This window comes from Corylus avellana, chromosome 2 (genome assembly GCF_965113065.1).
Source record: "Corylus avellana chromosome 2, dhCorAvel1.hap1.2, whole genome shotgun sequence".
Lineage (NCBI taxonomy): Eukaryota > Viridiplantae > Streptophyta > Magnoliopsida > Fagales > Betulaceae > Corylus > Corylus avellana.
Window position 1 is genome coordinate 39,209,396 of NC_142491.1, and position 17,710 is coordinate 39,227,105.

Below are 17,710 nucleotides of genomic sequence, written 5' to 3' on the forward strand. Positions count from 1 at the left end.
AGGGGGCGATGAGCACCACCAACCCAACCCACCACCGCTCTCTCTCTCTCTCTCTCTGTTTCTCAAAGTACTTCCCCTGCATCTGCATGTATTATGCCCAATCCCCATCTGTTTGTCCTTTGATCCACTGCATATATACCCATCAACGTGGCTTCTAGGTTTTCAAGCATGTTTTGGTCATAGTTTTTCTTCCTTTGCCAGTTTTGGTTTGTGTGACAATTTTTATCCTTGTGTCTATTGCTTTGGTCTTTTAAGGAAGAAAATTAACCACATGCAACATTTTGACCTTTTTGTTTTGTTCTGTTTTTTCTTTGTTCTCCTGTGCCTAGAGCATCTCTCTTGGACTGGTATTGTTAATCTCAGATACGATTGTTATGAGCTTCAGTCATTTTGAATGAAATGCTTTGAATACTTATCAAAGAATTTCCCAAATTATGTACATTAGACATATAAGAAATGAGGAAATGAGGGAGTGGATAAGGAGAGAGGATGTGACCTGGTGGTTGCAGAACAAGTCCAGCTTTTCCCGGTGAAGTGTGGGATGACTAATCCCTCTTCTCTTAGTATTGATACTTTCCTCAAGTATTGTTTAGGATTTTTTTCCCTTATGTTAAGCATTTTGAGCACTTGTTTAACCTATGCTTGGATCATGGTTTTGGGTATTATGGCTAGGGGATGAGAGAGGGAGGGTAAAAGCAATACCCATGAGACAAGAACATAGTGAGTTCAAGCAGCGTTAATGATAAAAACAATGGTTAAATACCTTATTCCCCCTATAGTTTAACAACTTTATTTTTTGCCCCCTAAGATTTAATTTTTATCACATGACGTACTTGTAGTTTACATAAAAACGGAGATGGTACTTTTATCTAAATTCTGTCCAAAATTTAATGAAAAGCCACGTCACCACCATTAACAAATTGTTACGTGTCCATATAATTAATTTAATAATAATAATTTTTTTAAAAAAAATTAAAAATATTACTACATTATATTTAATTAATTAAAAAAAAAAAAAAAGTTTGGCCACCCCCATCTGGCCGGATTGGGGGTGGTTCGGCCACCCCCATGGGCTTTGCCACCCCCAATCCGACCATTTGGCCACCCCCAATGCATTTGGGGGTGGTTTCAGCTACCTCTAATCCAGCCAGATGCAGGTGGCCAAGCCACCCCCAAATTTTTTATTTTTTAAAAAAATAATAATAATTAAATATAAAATTTTAATGTTTTAAATTTTTTAAAAAAATATATATTTTTTAAATTAATTATATGTACACGTGTCAATTTGTTAACGGTGCTGACGTGGCTTTCTGTCAAATTTTGGGCGGAATTTAAACGGAGGTACCATCTCTGTTTTTATGTAAACCCCATGTACCTCATGTGATAAAAATTAAACTCTATTGTGCAAAAAATAAAGTTATTAAATCACAGGGAGAATAATGTATTTAACTCTAAAAACAAATTATCTCAATATATTAAGATAAAAACAAATTACCTCATATCGCTTTTATGTTGCAAATTGCGTTTTTTTTTTTTCATTAATTTTTTGTTTGGAAAATTAAATCAATATAGAAAATTAAGCTCTAAATTTTGAAATTTAAGGTTCTTGATTGTGGATTTGTGCTTGTTTAGGGTTAAAAAGGTAACGAGATGTACAACATAATGCTCAAGAAAGATAAAATTTAGTGGGTAAGGCCAAATCTCAAATGAGTAACTAGTTTAATGGGTTAGGGCCAAAAGATTTGAGAACGAGAAACCAGCTTTTTAAGTTTTAATGGGTATAGCACAAAAGGTTTTTTGGGTAGGAGCATTTAGCAGTGTGGGTGGGGCCAAAAAATTGTGGGTAAGGTTGGTTCTTACTTTTTCTAGCTTGGGTAAGGGTCAATTGACTAAAAATTAAAATTTTGGCCTTCAATTTTTTTTTTTTGTTCCCTAAAGAACTTTTTTTTTTTGGGGAGGGGGTAGGGGGCACCGGTTAGGCAAAATGGTATTTTTAATTAAAAATACCATTTTGCCCTCCAAAATTGTTCTAACCCGGATCCCCTCCATTTCATTTGAAATGGAGTGAATCCCATTCTTTGTGTTACTTGCCTTGGTGCCGGGTTATGAAGATAATTATTGTCTTAGTTGGCAATCATAATTTCATGGTTAATTTTGGATGCCTATATTAGATCATCAGATTTCTCATGTCATTAGGAAATTAATAGTCTTCCTTGTCCCCAAGAGGTAGCTCAATCGACTAGAACAACGCCTAATGAAGCGGAGGTCATTAGTTCGAATCTCCCTCCCCTTCTTATGCGGATACGTAAAAAAAAAAGAAATAATAATAATTTTGACACGAACCTCATGGTCTCATCTTGGTCATCCTTCAAGTTCTAATGGCTTCCCCGCGAAGGGTGTTTCGAGATACATGACCATATATTGCTCACTTAAGGTATGTGGCTTAAGGTTGATTTGGGATTATGGTTTTAATAAGTGTAATTAAAAAAAAAATAGTGTTTTTTAAAATCGTTAATTTTTTAAATTGTAAAAATATTTTGCAATATCTTTAAAAAAATATACATTATTTTTGCGAAATTGCAATCTTAAACGCACCCTTAATATTGATCAATTGTCCTATATAATTTGTCCTTTGATGGTTATTCCACCGACTTTTTTTTATTAAAAAAACAAAAAAAAAAAAACTTGTTAATGAAAAGGATATAATAATATTTTTTGTCATCATTTCTTTGTTATTTATTGAAGGGAAAAAAAAATTATAATACAATTTACAACTTTTTTCGATATATTTCTTTGGTTTCTCGTTTCCGACGCCGATACAGGGTCTCGCTTCCTGTCCGGCTGTCCGACCTATTTTACTCCACTTCTCTTTATGCGAATCAGACTATTCACTTTCTTTAACCCTAACCATTTGTTCATCTCTTGTGGATTTCCGATTCCTGTCTCCGAAATTTTGTTTACATGAAACATCAAACTAATTTCCTGCCGCTCTTCTGTTCAACTTCACGCTTCCGCAGGTGACGAGGCGATTTATGGTAATCGGAAACCCTAAGTTTCTCATCAAGCGGTGAATCCGAGGAACACTGTTGGTGTCAGGTGATGCTTCAAATCTGGTTCGTCTTGTTCTTCTTCTTCTCTTTAACTTACGTCTATCATGTTTGAAATATTTGATGGGAATGAGAATTAATCGATGTTTTAGGTTTAGGTAATTCGAATGTGTGCATGTGTGTGGCGGTTTTAGCATTTTTCGTTGTTAAGCAGGCTGTAGATCACACTGCGCTCCTTGCGGTGTTTCCGAGCTTTTCACAGTTGTTGGAGCGATACACGAATCGTTTTTGTTTGATTTCATTTGCTGAGAATATACTAAAGAAAGGAATCTAAGAGTTTTACAAAATGTTCTTGATAGAAAAGAAAAGTGAATGAATATGCATTTTTAACGAGTAGAAGCATATCCAGTTGGGTGAATGGTGAATTGAAGGAACTTATGCCTGCTGTTCGAAATCTAGGGTTGGTTTGGTTGTCCAGTGTAAATTGCATGGATCTGTTTAGTTCACATAGGATTTGAAGGGATGAATGTTTCAATTCTAAAGGTCACTTGAAGAAAATTGAGGCTAGAGGGATCAATTTAAATGATTTCATAATATGCTTCCATTTCACGATTCTATTACTGCCAAGTATATAAATGGGTGCCATTTCTAAATATGGAATATTCATGATGATTAGTTCTTAAAGATGCTCTATAAGTTAAATGGGGTCTTTTAATTAGCTATGGGATGCCTATTGGGTCCTTAGTGATTAGTATGCCTTGCCTAATCTAAAAACTATGTTTAAGAAGAGGAGTAGGGATTTTGTGTTCGCACACGTGAAATAATATTAGAATTCCAGGAAGTTCCATATTATCTTTTTGTGGATGCATTTTGAATTTGAGGGTGCATAATTAATAATTATGATTGGTTGACAGTGACTGCACTTATCTTTCGGTGCCATGTAGTTGATTTTTGAGGAGAAAGTTGCTTATTTAGTGTTTGCTGATTAATATGATTGAATGTGTAAAGTGATTTTACCACTTGAGTTCATGCTTTAATTTTCCATTCATTATGAAGTATAAATCAGAATCAGGAAGGTTTAGAGTGTTCAAAATGGCGTTGTATTTTTTAAATATTTTAGGTGGTTGTATTTTGTTTACTGCTAATGATATCCAAATGGCATTGAGCAGCTCAGAAGCTGCAGCCAGTTGTCAACTGAAAAAAATATATCATGGAGATTGATATTTCTGATGAAAGCAATAGAAGCACACCAAGTACAGAGGAAAATGGTTCTCTTCTTAGGCTGGTTCTACCTGATGAGACTGGTGAGGGTTTGCCATATGCTCCTGAAAATTGGCCTAATCCAGGTGATATCTGGACTTGGAGGGTGGGAAAGAGAGTTGCCAGTACTGGACACTATTTGGATAGGTACCTGTATCTTCCAAGGAGCCTTTGTGGTCCCGAGTACTCCACGAGTAGGAAGAAGGGTTTTGCCAGCAAACTTTCTGTTGAACGATATATCCAAACAGCGTTCCCTGGTGCTGACATTAATGCATTTTTCGCCTCATTTAGCTGGAGGATCCCGGCAGAGAAATCAGCATTATCAAATGGTCAGCCATTATTGACTGAGTTTTTAAAAAATCTTGTCCACTATTGTTTGTGCAAACTTGAGATTTCTGGTTTAAATTTGTCATATGTATAGATTATCTTTTGCGTTTTTCCCTGAACGAATATTGTCATAAGTACATTCTTTATGTCATGGAACAATATAGTGGTTCATATTTTATGAGTATTGCTGATTTTTTTTTTTCTTTGACATCCGGGGTATCCGAGGCTTTGCCTTGGCTAGATCCCTGGGGCACTGTGCAAAGCGTCCCTTCCACACGGGTCGGGTAAAGTAGGGCTTTTGCCCGTGGGGGTGGCCCCAATAAACTGTTTGCACTCAAGGGGGGTCAAACCTTAGACCTGATGCTTCATGAGGCACTAGGGCCAGGTGACTTACCACTCGAGCCAACCGTTTGGGGTTAGTATTGCTGATTTTATGAACTCAGATTCATTAGTTAACACTGTTTTATGAAGATAAACGTGATCCATGGGTTCTCTTTCAACCAATTTCTTGAGGCAACAGATACTTGATGCTGAATGCATGAGATCCCCACCCTAAAGCGAAGGATTGGACTGGTGGTGTCAATTTCTTCTTAATTTCAATTTAAAGGCTATCAAACTACTCGCCAAAATTCCAATAAAGTTAGTTTTCCCCATTATTCTTTCAAGACTATGTTGATTAACTTATCACGTTCTATATATGTTAGGTCATTATGAACATCAAGTATAGTGAATATTTGAGTGGGGCAAGTACTCAGAAAGCTATGGTATCAAATTGACTTTACATTTTCATATCTGTACAACATCAATGAACTGTCAGATTTTCAATAGTGTTCATGGAGCTCTTTTTAACGAATTAGATTGCAAAAATGATAGCGCAGATATCTTCACCTGCGTTGTTTGTCTGCTTTATTGCTTGTTTTGGTCTAGCATGGTTGCAAATTCTTCTTAACTTTGATATTGAAGCTTCATCTAGACTCTTTCTTTTTGTAGATGAATGAGTAATTTGTATTGATGAATAAACTGTACAAACACTCCAGCACACAAAAGTGCTGGAACACCACTTTACAACCTCCAGTTCAAAAGAACTAGACGACCCTATCCTAACAAAGAAACTGTACTCTAGTGCAGAATAAGCACTAAGCCATATTTATCTAAAAACAAAACAGTAAACAAAATGGGAAACTTATTAACACGACACAATCTGCAGAACTAACTCAACTTCTTCAACCAACAAACCAGCAAATCTACAACCCAGCAATACAGAGCACACAACAAACCAGCGAATGACCAACTATCAAAAACATTCCCCTAAACTCAATCGGCAAAGACTAGTTTTCAAACCACACCCCTTCAACTCCTGTGCACCCCACAAAACCACTTCATCCCAGGAAATCTGAGGATCTCTAATCAAATTAGTGCTCATAACTTCTCGCCAAATACGTCTACTAAAACTACAATGAAAAACCATATGTGATTTACCTTCAAGCTACCTCTACAGAATAAGCAAAAAACATTGCCTACACAACCCCATTTAAGCAAGATCTAGACCCGTTCATGATTAAGTGTCCTGTTAACTATGTTCTTTTGGACAGAGACCTAGGATTATTTTTTATATATATTATGTGGTTATAAATATTTTGTTACTTGTAATTATTTAAAGCTACTTCAGTTCTTATCAGTATATATGCTGTAATGTTGAGATTGCATATTAGAATGATGCCAAATGTTCTGAGACATTGCAAATTTGTATGTCTAGGTTTCATGCTTCTCGTCCTTTTTTCTTGTCCAACAATGTTGCTCTGTTACAGGTAGGAGGCGTAATTCATTTACTTTACCTCTTGAAGAGACAGCGGAATACGATGTGTCTGATTCCCAGACTGACATAGGGGGTTGTAAGGCCGGAAATAAGATGTGCAGCAGCATTTTGGAACAAGTAGACACCCCACCTTTAGCAGACATGCCCTGTGATCTTTGCTGCAGTGAACCTCGGTTCTGCCATTTTTGTTGTTGCATCTTATGTAGCAAGACTATAAATTCAGACTACGGAGGCTACAGTTACATCAAGTGTGAAGCAGTGGTGGATGAGGGTTATATATGTGGGCATATTGCTCACATAGACTGTGCTCTTCGGTGTTACATGGCCGGGACAGTAGGAGGAAGCATTGGGTTGGACGCTGAGTACTATTGCCGTCGTTGTGATGCAAGAACAGATCTGGTTTCACATGCTACAAGGCTTTTACAAACATGTGAATCTATTGATTCTTGGGATGATATAGAGAAGATTTTAAGTGTTGGTGTCTGCATTTTGCGGGGTTCACAGAAAACAACTGCAAAGTGGTTACTGAATCGTTTCGAATTGGCTATTGCAAAGGTAAAATTGATATCTAGGTACTGAAGTTTTAGCTTTCTTCCTTTTACAGAAGTTATCCTGGCCCTCTTTCAGGGTGTGTAAAATCAGCAGTCTGACCATTTGATATTTACATTAGCTTAAAAGTGGGACTTCTCTTGAAGATATCTGGAAAGTTGAAGACAGTGTCTCAGCTATATCCTCAGGTAATTTTCCACTTTAAATATTTCAAATTAATCATCAAACTTTACCAATCAGCTTACCTTTGGTTGCCCCACTGTTGACTATGTATCAAGGTTTTCGTTTGGGCACATTATCATACAAGTATAAGAAATGGTCTCTCAATTTTTGTCTAGGTCTCCGTCTCCTTGTGGACATGGGAGGTTTTTTCAAATTTTTCCTAAAATTCTTTATAAAGTCTTATTTCACATAATAAGTAACAATGTGAGACTTAACACCCATGAGTTGTCTTTATAAACCACCACTATATGTGGGTTACTCGTCTTCTTAATATGGGACCAAAGTGTTACAAACTCCTTTCCTAAACACATGACGTCCTTGTTAAGGTTACGTCATGCAGTGCTCTAGTATCACATCGCGTTACAACCTAGCTCTGAAGCACCCATGAGTGTCTTTATAAACCATTCTCTATGTAGGTTACTCATCTTCTCAATATGACACCGGGGTAGAGTTCTATTCAATTTTACTTTGACTCTAGTCATTTCACACTTGTAAATTGTTAATATGGCTACGTATGCATGTTAAACTGTTCTTTCTCTCTCTGAGCCTTGGATACTGTTTACAAGCAGGTGCCCTTGATCATGAAAATGCTGCCCTAGGGGTTACAAATGGCCAAGACCCTTTGGATATCAGAACAAGCTCAGAGCACACTTTGTCCATAGCTTTTGACCCTAGGTTGGAGTCTCTAAAGCTTGAGAATGAGATTGACCATGTTCTGCTAGCACTGCAAAAATCACAGGAGTCTGAATACAAAATGGCAGTGGAAACGCTTTATGCACAGAAGAATTATCTTCTTAATTTGTATCAGCAACTCGAGAAAGAGAGGTCCGAACTAAAGACTGAACTCGCACATCGGGCATCATCAGCAGACTCATATACCTTTTTGGATGTTGTCTTGAGTAGAGTAAATCAGATAAAACAGGAACTCATGAAACTCGAGGATATGGAAAAAGTAGCCAACGGTTTTGGAAAGACGTCTAAAGGAATCCTGAAAGAACACTTCGGTTTGGAAATTGAAAACTAAATCCTTATAACCCATACAGTTTAAATTTGACATCTGTTCATCAAAGTTTGGTCTTGAGCTTTATTCATCCTTTGAACTGATCACCTGCATATTTGGAGAGCATACATTCTGTGATAATTGTGGAGCATCTATGTCTGAATCTGGTTGTGCGGCAATGAAAATTGGTGCCCAGCGCATCAAAGGGATGGAATTTTTGTCGTAAAGGATCAGCAACCCTAATGTTGCATTAGAATGTCGCGGATAAGTGGAATTACTGTGGAAAAATTGCCAAAGGGATTATGGAAAGATTTACTGGGGCTTGTGAAAGGATCACTTAGATTACAAAAAAAAATTCAATCGATATCAATCCTTATGGTCATGTTGGGATTTCTTTAAAAAACATTTCTTCATGCGTTGAGCTGATCACTGTTTTTCTAAAGGTAAACAGCCTGTGGTGTAGGTTGAACTGGTTGTAGACATGAGATGGATTGCGATTTTGCTTCCTGGTTTTATGAGCAATTCACCCATTTGACACCTTCCTGGGTAAAAAAAAAAAAAAAGGGGGCTTGCCCCTTTTTCATGTTGGTATATGTTTCTGTATTTTCAACTCCCCCCACTTCTCCTTGTTGCTGGTGAGCATCTATTTCGTAGGGCGTAATTGCGGTCTGAGAAGACAACATATAGCAGTTGTAGCATATTTTGGGATGGGATTCCCGTACTCCATGAATACGAGGAACATCTGTTGTGTCACGGTTTTCTTTTTTTTTTACTTTTTCATAAAAGATTCTTTTCCAAAATGCAGGCTTTTTCACTGAAGCACTATTTATTTTTGAGTAAATTCAACTTAAAAGGCCAAGAAATTTTTCCTTTGAAGTTTATTAACTTGAGGTGTCTTTTTGGAGGATATAATTTTTACCTAGGTTGCTATATGACATTTATAATTTGATTAGGTGACAATGAAAATAAATAAAAAATAAAAAACTGATATTCATTATTATATTATTCTTTTTTTTTTTTTTGAAGAAATTATTATATTATTCTAGTTGTATGATAATGACAGTCAGTCATATGTAAATAACTTTCTTTCTTTTTGAAGATTTTTTTTTTTTTTTTTCAATTAAGAAAAAAGCTTTATATATATATATATATATATATATATATATATATATGAGGAAGGTTGTCCTATCTTGCTGGGAAGGGTGAACCACCCGAGTTTCTTACTTGTACAAATGCATTCACTTCTTATTAAAGGCACGCCACAGATTAACGAATTCTCGGATAGAGTATACCTCAGAAAGCTGTCTTTTTGTGCGGTGGTGAACTTTTAATGTAAGCCGAACGGAGAAAAAGAACAGGGAAGGATTAGTGTGAATAATTTGCATATATATATATATATATATATTTTATATTCTCTTATAAATGCAATAAATCAACATTAAATTTGGTCTATATAAATCTAATACAAATCTAATAATTAATTTATAAAATAATATAGAAAAAATATTGTCATCGATTATTATTATATTATTGCAAGGGATATGATTCCCGTTATCTGATCTCACTTTATCAAGTCGTTAAGAGGAGACAGGTTCGCGGCTGCGAGCAGTGAACTTGGGGATAACCTTTTTGAGGCAAATTCCTAGGAGAAAAATTAGGACGCAAGCATAAATTCGTGGCCATCTTCACTCAACGAGATGGGTGCTGTAATTCAAAGATTCCCAACTGTTTATTCCTTTCAAGGTCTCGAAATTTGTAAACTAACCTCAACAGCCACAGTCCCTTGTAACCGGAAAATATCCCCATCTGAATTTTCTGCATCTACTTGTTTCTTTCATCAGATGCTCATGGACTGCATTCCATAATCTACTGTTAACCAACTCAAGTTTCCAGTCACTAACATGCAATAAAGGAGGCCTTGGAGTTATGGTGGGAATTGATCCATAGCTCATAATACAAGTATCATTAATTTCCCTGATTTTCTAGAGAAACAGGTGAGACCACTGTAATGAGATGAGCAAAAATCTTAGGATGAGTTAAAATTTCATCATATAAGTGGCCAGGAATGGAGTTCATCAAGGGCATAATAGAATGTTTTAATCAAGTAAACACCCAACAAACTACATGATTGAATTCATGATAAGTATGAAAGAAATGATTTGAGTTATAAATATGCTGAAGACAGTTTTAGGGTCAGAAATCAACAGTTTCCAAAAGGCCCCACCATTAGCTGTATTTGGTAGACAGCAGAGGGCCATGCCTCAAACTGTAGTATAGCTCCTCATGCAACAGAAAATTCCAGGAGAAAACTTAAGCATATTATCCAAAAATTGTTTCAGCTCCCTATTCTTGAACAAGAAACTGACTAGCTAGATAAACAACATATCAATCAGAAGTGTTATTCTTCCTCCTATTTAAACTAAAATCTTTGCTGAAGCATGGGAAAGAAATCCCACAGAATGCTGCACTGTCTTAGATGGTTAAGTTATTTACCAAAGAAAAAGAAAGATGATTATTGTATATGGTTCAATCAAAGAATGTGCGGTTGTGAGTCAAGGAGGATAAAGCAAAGACTTAGGAGAAGCATTATAATTTGTCTTAATATTGACAGCGACCATCTTTATGTGAGACTAAAGAATGACCAACCAAGGAAGTCACCAGATATGAAAAGAAGAACAAAAACAACAATAGCATGGCGCAACTGGTCAATTGGCACTAAAAGAGAGAAGAAAAGTAGACCCTGAAGTGACTCCCTAAAAGAGGAAAGAAAGGAGGCTAAGTGACTCCCTAAGATATAAGGTAAATTATCATTAGTTAGTGAGATCCAGAAATGCTAGAAGGCATATTTTAATCACTAAAAGTAAAAAAGCAAATCAAAATATAAAGATTAGATGACTTTCTACTGAGTGGACGGAAAGCACATATTCATTACCATGGAGCAGCAAAGGAACTGATTCTCGGCACAAAATAACAAATAATGCTTTTGCTTTACCATGATTTATCAAGTGAGTTTTGTCACCAGGTAGAATGCAAGAAAAACAATCAAACAGCATATAATCTCCAAGATATGTCAACAGTCTAAGCCGGGTAGTACAAGAATCACTGGCTTAGGAAGTCAGACTAGACTGCAATATTCAAATCAATTACCAATAAAATGTAGGAATGAGAAGAAAAAAAATAATTACTTTCAAAACTTCTTCTTCATTGGGGAACCCACGAATTAAAAATAGAACAATCCTGCCAAACAATTACCACTACTTGACTAACAATTTTCAGCCAAAGAAACCCAAACAGCATAAGACATGGCAGAGTTTCGTTCTCTGTCCCATCCCTCATACTGCAACAGCAAAAACGGGTAAGAAGAAAAAGAAGAAGAAGACGCAATGGAGAACCTTAAGGTTTTGTTTGTTCAAAAGCAGATGCACAAAGGAAACTAGTGACACTTTCAAAACCATTCTAGCCCAATCAACTAATCATGAAACATATCAAGAACCATCTAATCTCCAAAAACTGTTAGGAAGAAAAACATGGCAAAAAACAAGATTACTGAACTGAAAATAAGATCCAATGATCATATATCCATTGCCATTGCCATTGAGATCATATATCCATTGCCATTGCCATTGCCATTGAGACCATACTTATCGGGTAACAGAAAACAACATTTCTTGATTTAACAACAAAGGAAGCTTACAAAAAGTAGTCCCACCATCACCAACAACCTCAAAACTAACTTGCAAACTAAAAAAGCCCAATGCAAAAGCAACGATAATTTAAAAAAATTAAAAAAAAGGCAGGCTTAATCTTCATTACTGTACAAGCACAAGCCTACCTCCAATACCTCCTCTAAAGCCCCCACCATTCCCATCTCTCCAAAACTCCTCATCTCCCCCACCACCACCACCGTTTTCCTCAGCACTCTGCAGTCCAATCTCGCCCTTTGGCACCGTCACGATAAGCTCTCCACCGACAAAGACCGCGCTCGCCAACTCGGGGCGAGTCGACTCGGGCAGCCGAAACCTCCACATGTCGAGTTCAAGCTCGTCCAGGGACAACTGAAGCGACCCACTTTCCCTCACAACGATCTTAGTCACGCCGGGATGGATTTCCACGGTGTGAGCCCGCACGTCGCCGATGTCGGTGTCGGTCTCGGCGACGAATCGGAAGCAATCGGGGCTCTCCTCCACCAATACATCGGCGTCGGACCGAAACGGAAGCTCCAGGACCCGGCTGAAGACGTGGGGCAAGCGCCTGAGCTTCTTGGAGCTCAGACCCAGAAGCACCTGAGCCTCAGAGAGAGGGTTTCTTGAGTTGATATCGTATTGGATGGTGATGTTTCGCTTCTTGGGCATTGGGTGGACCTTCATGTTGATTCGTTGCTTGTGGTTGTTCTTGTTGAATCTGGCCTCAAAGGGTTTGTCGAAAATCAATACTAGCACTAGTACTAATAAGACGAAAGATACCCCTTTACAAAAAGAAGCCCAATTTCGAACAGGAATCAGGGAGTTGATCAGATTGTGAGGTGAAAGATGAAGAATCATAAAAGAATGGCGTGCGAAAGAGAACTGGGTGATGGGTTTGTCGTTTTATATCATATAATTGTGTTTTTTTTGTTGTTGGGGAAGGTAACGAAGCTATGGGAAAATAAACCCTCCCTCCAAAGCCTAAAAGCTAAGACAATTCCCTCTTTCTGGTGGGTATGAGAGAGACTCTTAACAAAAAGGATTGAGAGAAATCTAGAGGCAATGGGAAAAAGGGAGCGTTTTTGTTAACGAAATCTCCCTTTCTGAGGTTGTGCGGAGTGGTATGGGGAATCCACTACACAGATAAAGAGGAGAAGGAAGAAAGGTTGTTGCACTTGTGGTCCTTCACTTCTTGGAAAATTACAGGACCGACCACATTTTTTTTCCTTTCTTTTTTGGTATTATCCTTAAAAAGAAAAAATAAACCAGGTTGGGTTGCTTGCGGAGGGTTGCAAACTAGGTATGGAAGCAGCAAAGCAATTTCAGTGGGATGGCCTATCAGGCTGTGCCACATAAGAGATTTCATGACCACATGATTTTCTTACATTTTTTTTTCTTCAAAAAAAAATGATGTGTCACATCTTATGAGATTTAATATTTTGAGAATGAGGAATGATACAGTCCCAACTTGAGACAAACTTTAGGCTAACTTTTTTCTTTTTTTTTTATTTGAAAAAAAAAATTAAATTTTTTTTAATCAATAATTTTTATTTTTGTCCTTCTTTTATTTGGTATTTTTTTTAAAAATAAAAATTATATTTTTCTTCATAATAATGACCATTTTTTAAAAAAATTGGTCATTATTATGAATAAAAATACAATTTTTTTTTTTTTAAATACCAAATAAAAGAATGACCAAAATAAAAATTATTGCTTCAGAAACTTTTTTAATTTTTAATTTTGTTATTTTTTAAATTAAAAAATAAGAAAAAATTTGTGAAGCAAAATACAGTTTTTATTTTTTAAAAAATACTAAAAAAAATAAATAAAAACCAAAATAAAAATTATTGCTTCAGAAACTTTTTTTATTTTTTATTTTGTTATTTTTTAAATTAAAAAATAAGACAAAAGTTGGCCAAAAGTTGAGCAAAATAGTTGTGTCTTTAACATTTTCCTTCGAGAAGTGTGTCACCACTAATGAGTTGGTGACACATCATTTGGGAACCAACTTAAAAAAAAAAAATATTAGAATGTATAGCATTTCTCAAACTTACATGACAGTTCATATTTTAAATATTTTGTGGATGGTCGGTGACATTTTGCATTTTAGTTGTTGAGGTGTCGAGAGAAGTTGGTTACTGGTTAGTTCATTCGAGGGGGTAAAATTGTCATTTTGTTAAAGATAATTTTGCCCTCCTAAAATAGCTAACGAAATGAAAAGGATCCTTCTATGTATCAAGTGAACTAGTCTGTTTGTAAATAATTACTAGTAAAAACAGCCTTTTTTGCGCATATTTAGGAACAAGTTTATTTGTTGTCAATTCATAACTAGCAAGTTACCAAATAATTCTCAAGATTAAGGATAAAGATAGAAGAAATCATAAGGATTAGACGTTTATCACACCTGATGGATAGAATTGTGTCAAAAATAGCATCCTTCTTAAACAATGGGGCTGCTTCACCCATTGCTACCTCATCTATAGGAGTTATAATACTACACTTACTCCTATTTTTCTACTCATTTCTTTATACTTATATGTGACTTTTAAAATCACCATTAGATACGTGATCTATTTTTTTTTAGATTTTAATCTAATGATAGTTTTAAAAGTCACCCATGTGTGTAAGAAAGTGAAAATAAGTGTAGCATTACTATCCATTTATGCACGAAGAATTCCTTTATTTGGAGTGTGTTTTTCTTTATTTATTTATAAAGAATAAAAATTCACATTTGAGGTTTGTGCACTAGTATAGACTCAGACTTATTTATAGCACTTAAAAAAAAATATGACAAGCTTTCATTGAAAAATGCTAAACTTGTAATTATTTTAAAACTTATTGACACTTATCAACATGCGATTAAATGATGATAAACTTTTTTTACCGGTTGATGTAGTTTCAATCACATGCTAATATGTGTCATTAAGTTGTAAAGTAGTGGTAGGTGTAACATTATTTGCACCCATTACCATTTAATTAATAGTAATATACACACTTACATATAATTGGGGCGGAGGGGGGTTGAGAGGAGTCAAATGCCCCCCCTCACCTCTTAAAAAATTTTCTCAGATGCCCTAAGTTGTCCACTCTCAATCATTCATTAAGGGGCAAATCTTTCTCAAGAGAACTGAGATTCATGACTCATCAATCTGATTTTCTTTCAGCTCAGGAATTTTGATAATTAGGTCAAGAGTCCAGACGAATGTAGAAGATTGAAGACGAAGTGTTTTTTTGTTTTTTTTTTTTGGCAAAACGCACAATTTAGGGTTTTGTTTTATTTACCAAAACTAACCGTTTTACTAATGCAGAGAAAAGCTCGTTTAGTGTAGAAAAAAATAATTGTTTTAATAAAGCTTTAATTAAGCATAACTGACATTTAAATGGCTCTTACTTTAAAGTTGAACATTTGTTTGTTTGTTTGTTGTTGTTTTTTTTTTAAAAAAAAAAAAAAAAATTTAAATGCACCGACTTTAAACCTATTACCTAGATATATATATTTAAAATTCTAGACCTTTTGGTAATTTGCAAAATCCTAACCAACAACACTTAAATAAGAGAATTATCGCATTTTTAAAAAAAAAAAAAATCAAAGAATTAGAGTCTTAGAAATCACGCTTCATGAAGTTGAGGTTACTAATTCAAATCTCTCATCTCCCTCATGTGCAGACATGTCCCAAAAAAAAAAAAAAAAAAATCTAAAAATTAGAAGCCGTTTAACAATTTAAAAATTCAACAATTTGCGATTTTTTTATACAATATTTTTTCCTATTTAAACCTTCAACAATTCAAATTAATTTTTCCTACTTTTTCTTAAAAATATTCAGCTATGTAGTCAAGCTTTTACATTGTTAAAAATTGTTTATGTAACCAAATGAGAGATCAGCAGATAAATGATTGTCTGGTCAAATATATTGAGAATGATATATTCAAAATTATCAGCAATAAAAAAAAAAAAAAAAAAAAAAAGAAGATAATTACAACGATTTCAAAATATGAAGACTTGTCAGAGACTTAAGTGTGAAAAATTAAATTGTAAGTGACATTTATATTTAAACAATAATTAAATTTTGTTAAATTATTTATTTATTTCGTGTATATATATATATATATATATATATATATATATTAATTTTGTTCGCCTTTAATTTTTTTTTAGAAAAAAAAAAATGTTGACCCCTAAACAAAAACCTGGCTCGGCCACTACATATAAAATATATAATTTGTATAAATTTCAACAATAAAATCAATTGTCTACAAACTAAAGTTAGCATGTTATACATAAAGATGAGTGCTCGAAGAAAGATGGCATGTTATACGCGTACAAGGAAGGTTGCATGCAAGCTCCACCAATGACTAGGAAGGAAGGCAAGAGAGCATTTGTGTTTGAATATGTGGATGGAAATAAGAAGTCTCTGTTTGGGATATAGAATTATAAACCCAAAGCCATTACTTTTTTCTCTTTGTTTTTTGTGCGTGAGTGCTGGGTTTTATCTTCACACGGTTTGTGACAAGAAAACTTGTTGAACGAGTAAGACAAATAGAAAAAAGTGGGATTGCATCATCGTTTACATATGCAGACGAAATAATTAAAAGCTATTTTAAACAAAGATTTGTTAAATCGTCAAGTAGTCTTTACTCTTTAAAGGTTAAATTGTACGGCCCACATATTGAATATTTAATTAAAAATTATGAAATAGATGTTTGAATTTAAGATTTTTGTTTTAATATCATGATAAATTAACATTTATTTCAAAAAATTAAACTTATAAAAAAAAATAACGCTATTTAGTAGATTGCTATACATTACCATTCAATTGAGATGATCTGATAGCTAACATCTACTTTTTTTTTTTTTTTTTTTTTTTTTACAACTACGGATCCAAGACTAATTTTTGACAGCCACATCATCTAGGCAATCATATAACAGTATGCTAAATAACATTACTCTTATAAAAAATAATGAATTTAATAATTTAATTAATACATTAACACATCGTCTCACGTGTAGGCTTAAACTCTTCCACAATAAATAGGTTAAAGACCCTCTCGATTTTCAATAAAGTGGAGAGGATTCATTTTAGGACTGAGATCCTCACATATTTTCTAAAATCCGAGCTCTCTATTACATCTAACGGTCCAAATAAATATAGATGTTTGTGAATTACGGAGGCAAATAATTTTAGTTTTCAACATGCCAAACCCACTTGCCTTGGTAAGACACAAACTTCTACATTTGTTTGAACCGTTAGATGTAATGGAGAGTTCAAATTTTAAAATCCAAGAATCTCATATTTTAAAAAATATGAGGAAATCTGAATCCTTCATTTTATGATCTAGATTAGATTTCACAGGTTTAATAATGTATATGTTGTCACATAATAAATATACTGTCAGATCCTTTCAAATTTTAAATAAGATGGTAATTGAAATGGAGAGGATCATATTCTCAACAAAGTGATGACCAACACGTGAAATAGTTAACTAAAGTGAAGAGAATAATTACATAAAGGGGAATGTTTGGTGCTCTTTTCGTGTCTTCCTAGTCCTATATGTATATTATTTTTTTTATAAAAAAAGTCAAAAAAAAGGGCCCTTATTTCTCTCAGATGGGTCTTAGAAAATAATATACACCTAGATCAACAAAACACCTAGCATTTCCCTTACATAAATGAAGAGAAGAATTTTAAATCACATGGCAGCCCTTAACTAAAAGAATATGGTCAAAAAAAAAAAAAAACTTTATCTCTCTGAATTTCCATCACATTTTCATTTACACGTCAAAACTTTAGCTTATGAGGAAGAACAC

At 34.7% G+C, this 17,710-nt stretch overlaps 2 protein-coding genes across 3 annotated transcripts; one reads left to right on the forward strand and one right to left on the reverse strand.

Annotated features, from left to right (window-relative positions):
- Positions 1-2,777: 2,777 nt before the first annotated feature.
- On the forward strand, positions 2,778-8,747 carry LOC132167478 (CDPK adapter, putative (DUF1423)). 2 transcript variants are annotated; one of them, XM_059578468.2, is made up of 5 exons: positions 2,778-3,113; positions 4,217-4,636; positions 6,443-7,005; positions 7,121-7,187; positions 7,791-8,747. In XM_059578468.2, the coding sequence occupies exons 2-5, from the start codon at positions 4,258-4,260 to the stop codon at positions 8,243-8,245; spliced, it is 1,464 nt and encodes a 487-aa protein (XP_059434451.1). In that variant the 5' UTR covers positions 2,778-3,113; positions 4,217-4,257; the 3' UTR covers positions 8,246-8,747. The 2 variants fall into 2 exon arrangements, with proteins under 2 accessions (XP_059434451.1, XP_059434452.1); XM_059578469.2 differs by having other exon boundaries at positions 2,778-3,096.
- Positions 8,748-11,768: 3,021 nt separating this feature from the next.
- On the reverse strand, positions 11,769-13,083 carry LOC132188135 (uncharacterized). Its single transcript, XM_059602540.2, has one exon. The coding sequence runs from the start codon at positions 12,760-12,762 to the stop codon at positions 12,031-12,033; it is 732 nt and encodes a 243-aa protein (XP_059458523.2). The 5' UTR covers positions 12,763-13,083; the 3' UTR covers positions 11,769-12,030.
- Positions 13,084-17,710: the final 4,627 nt, after the last annotated feature.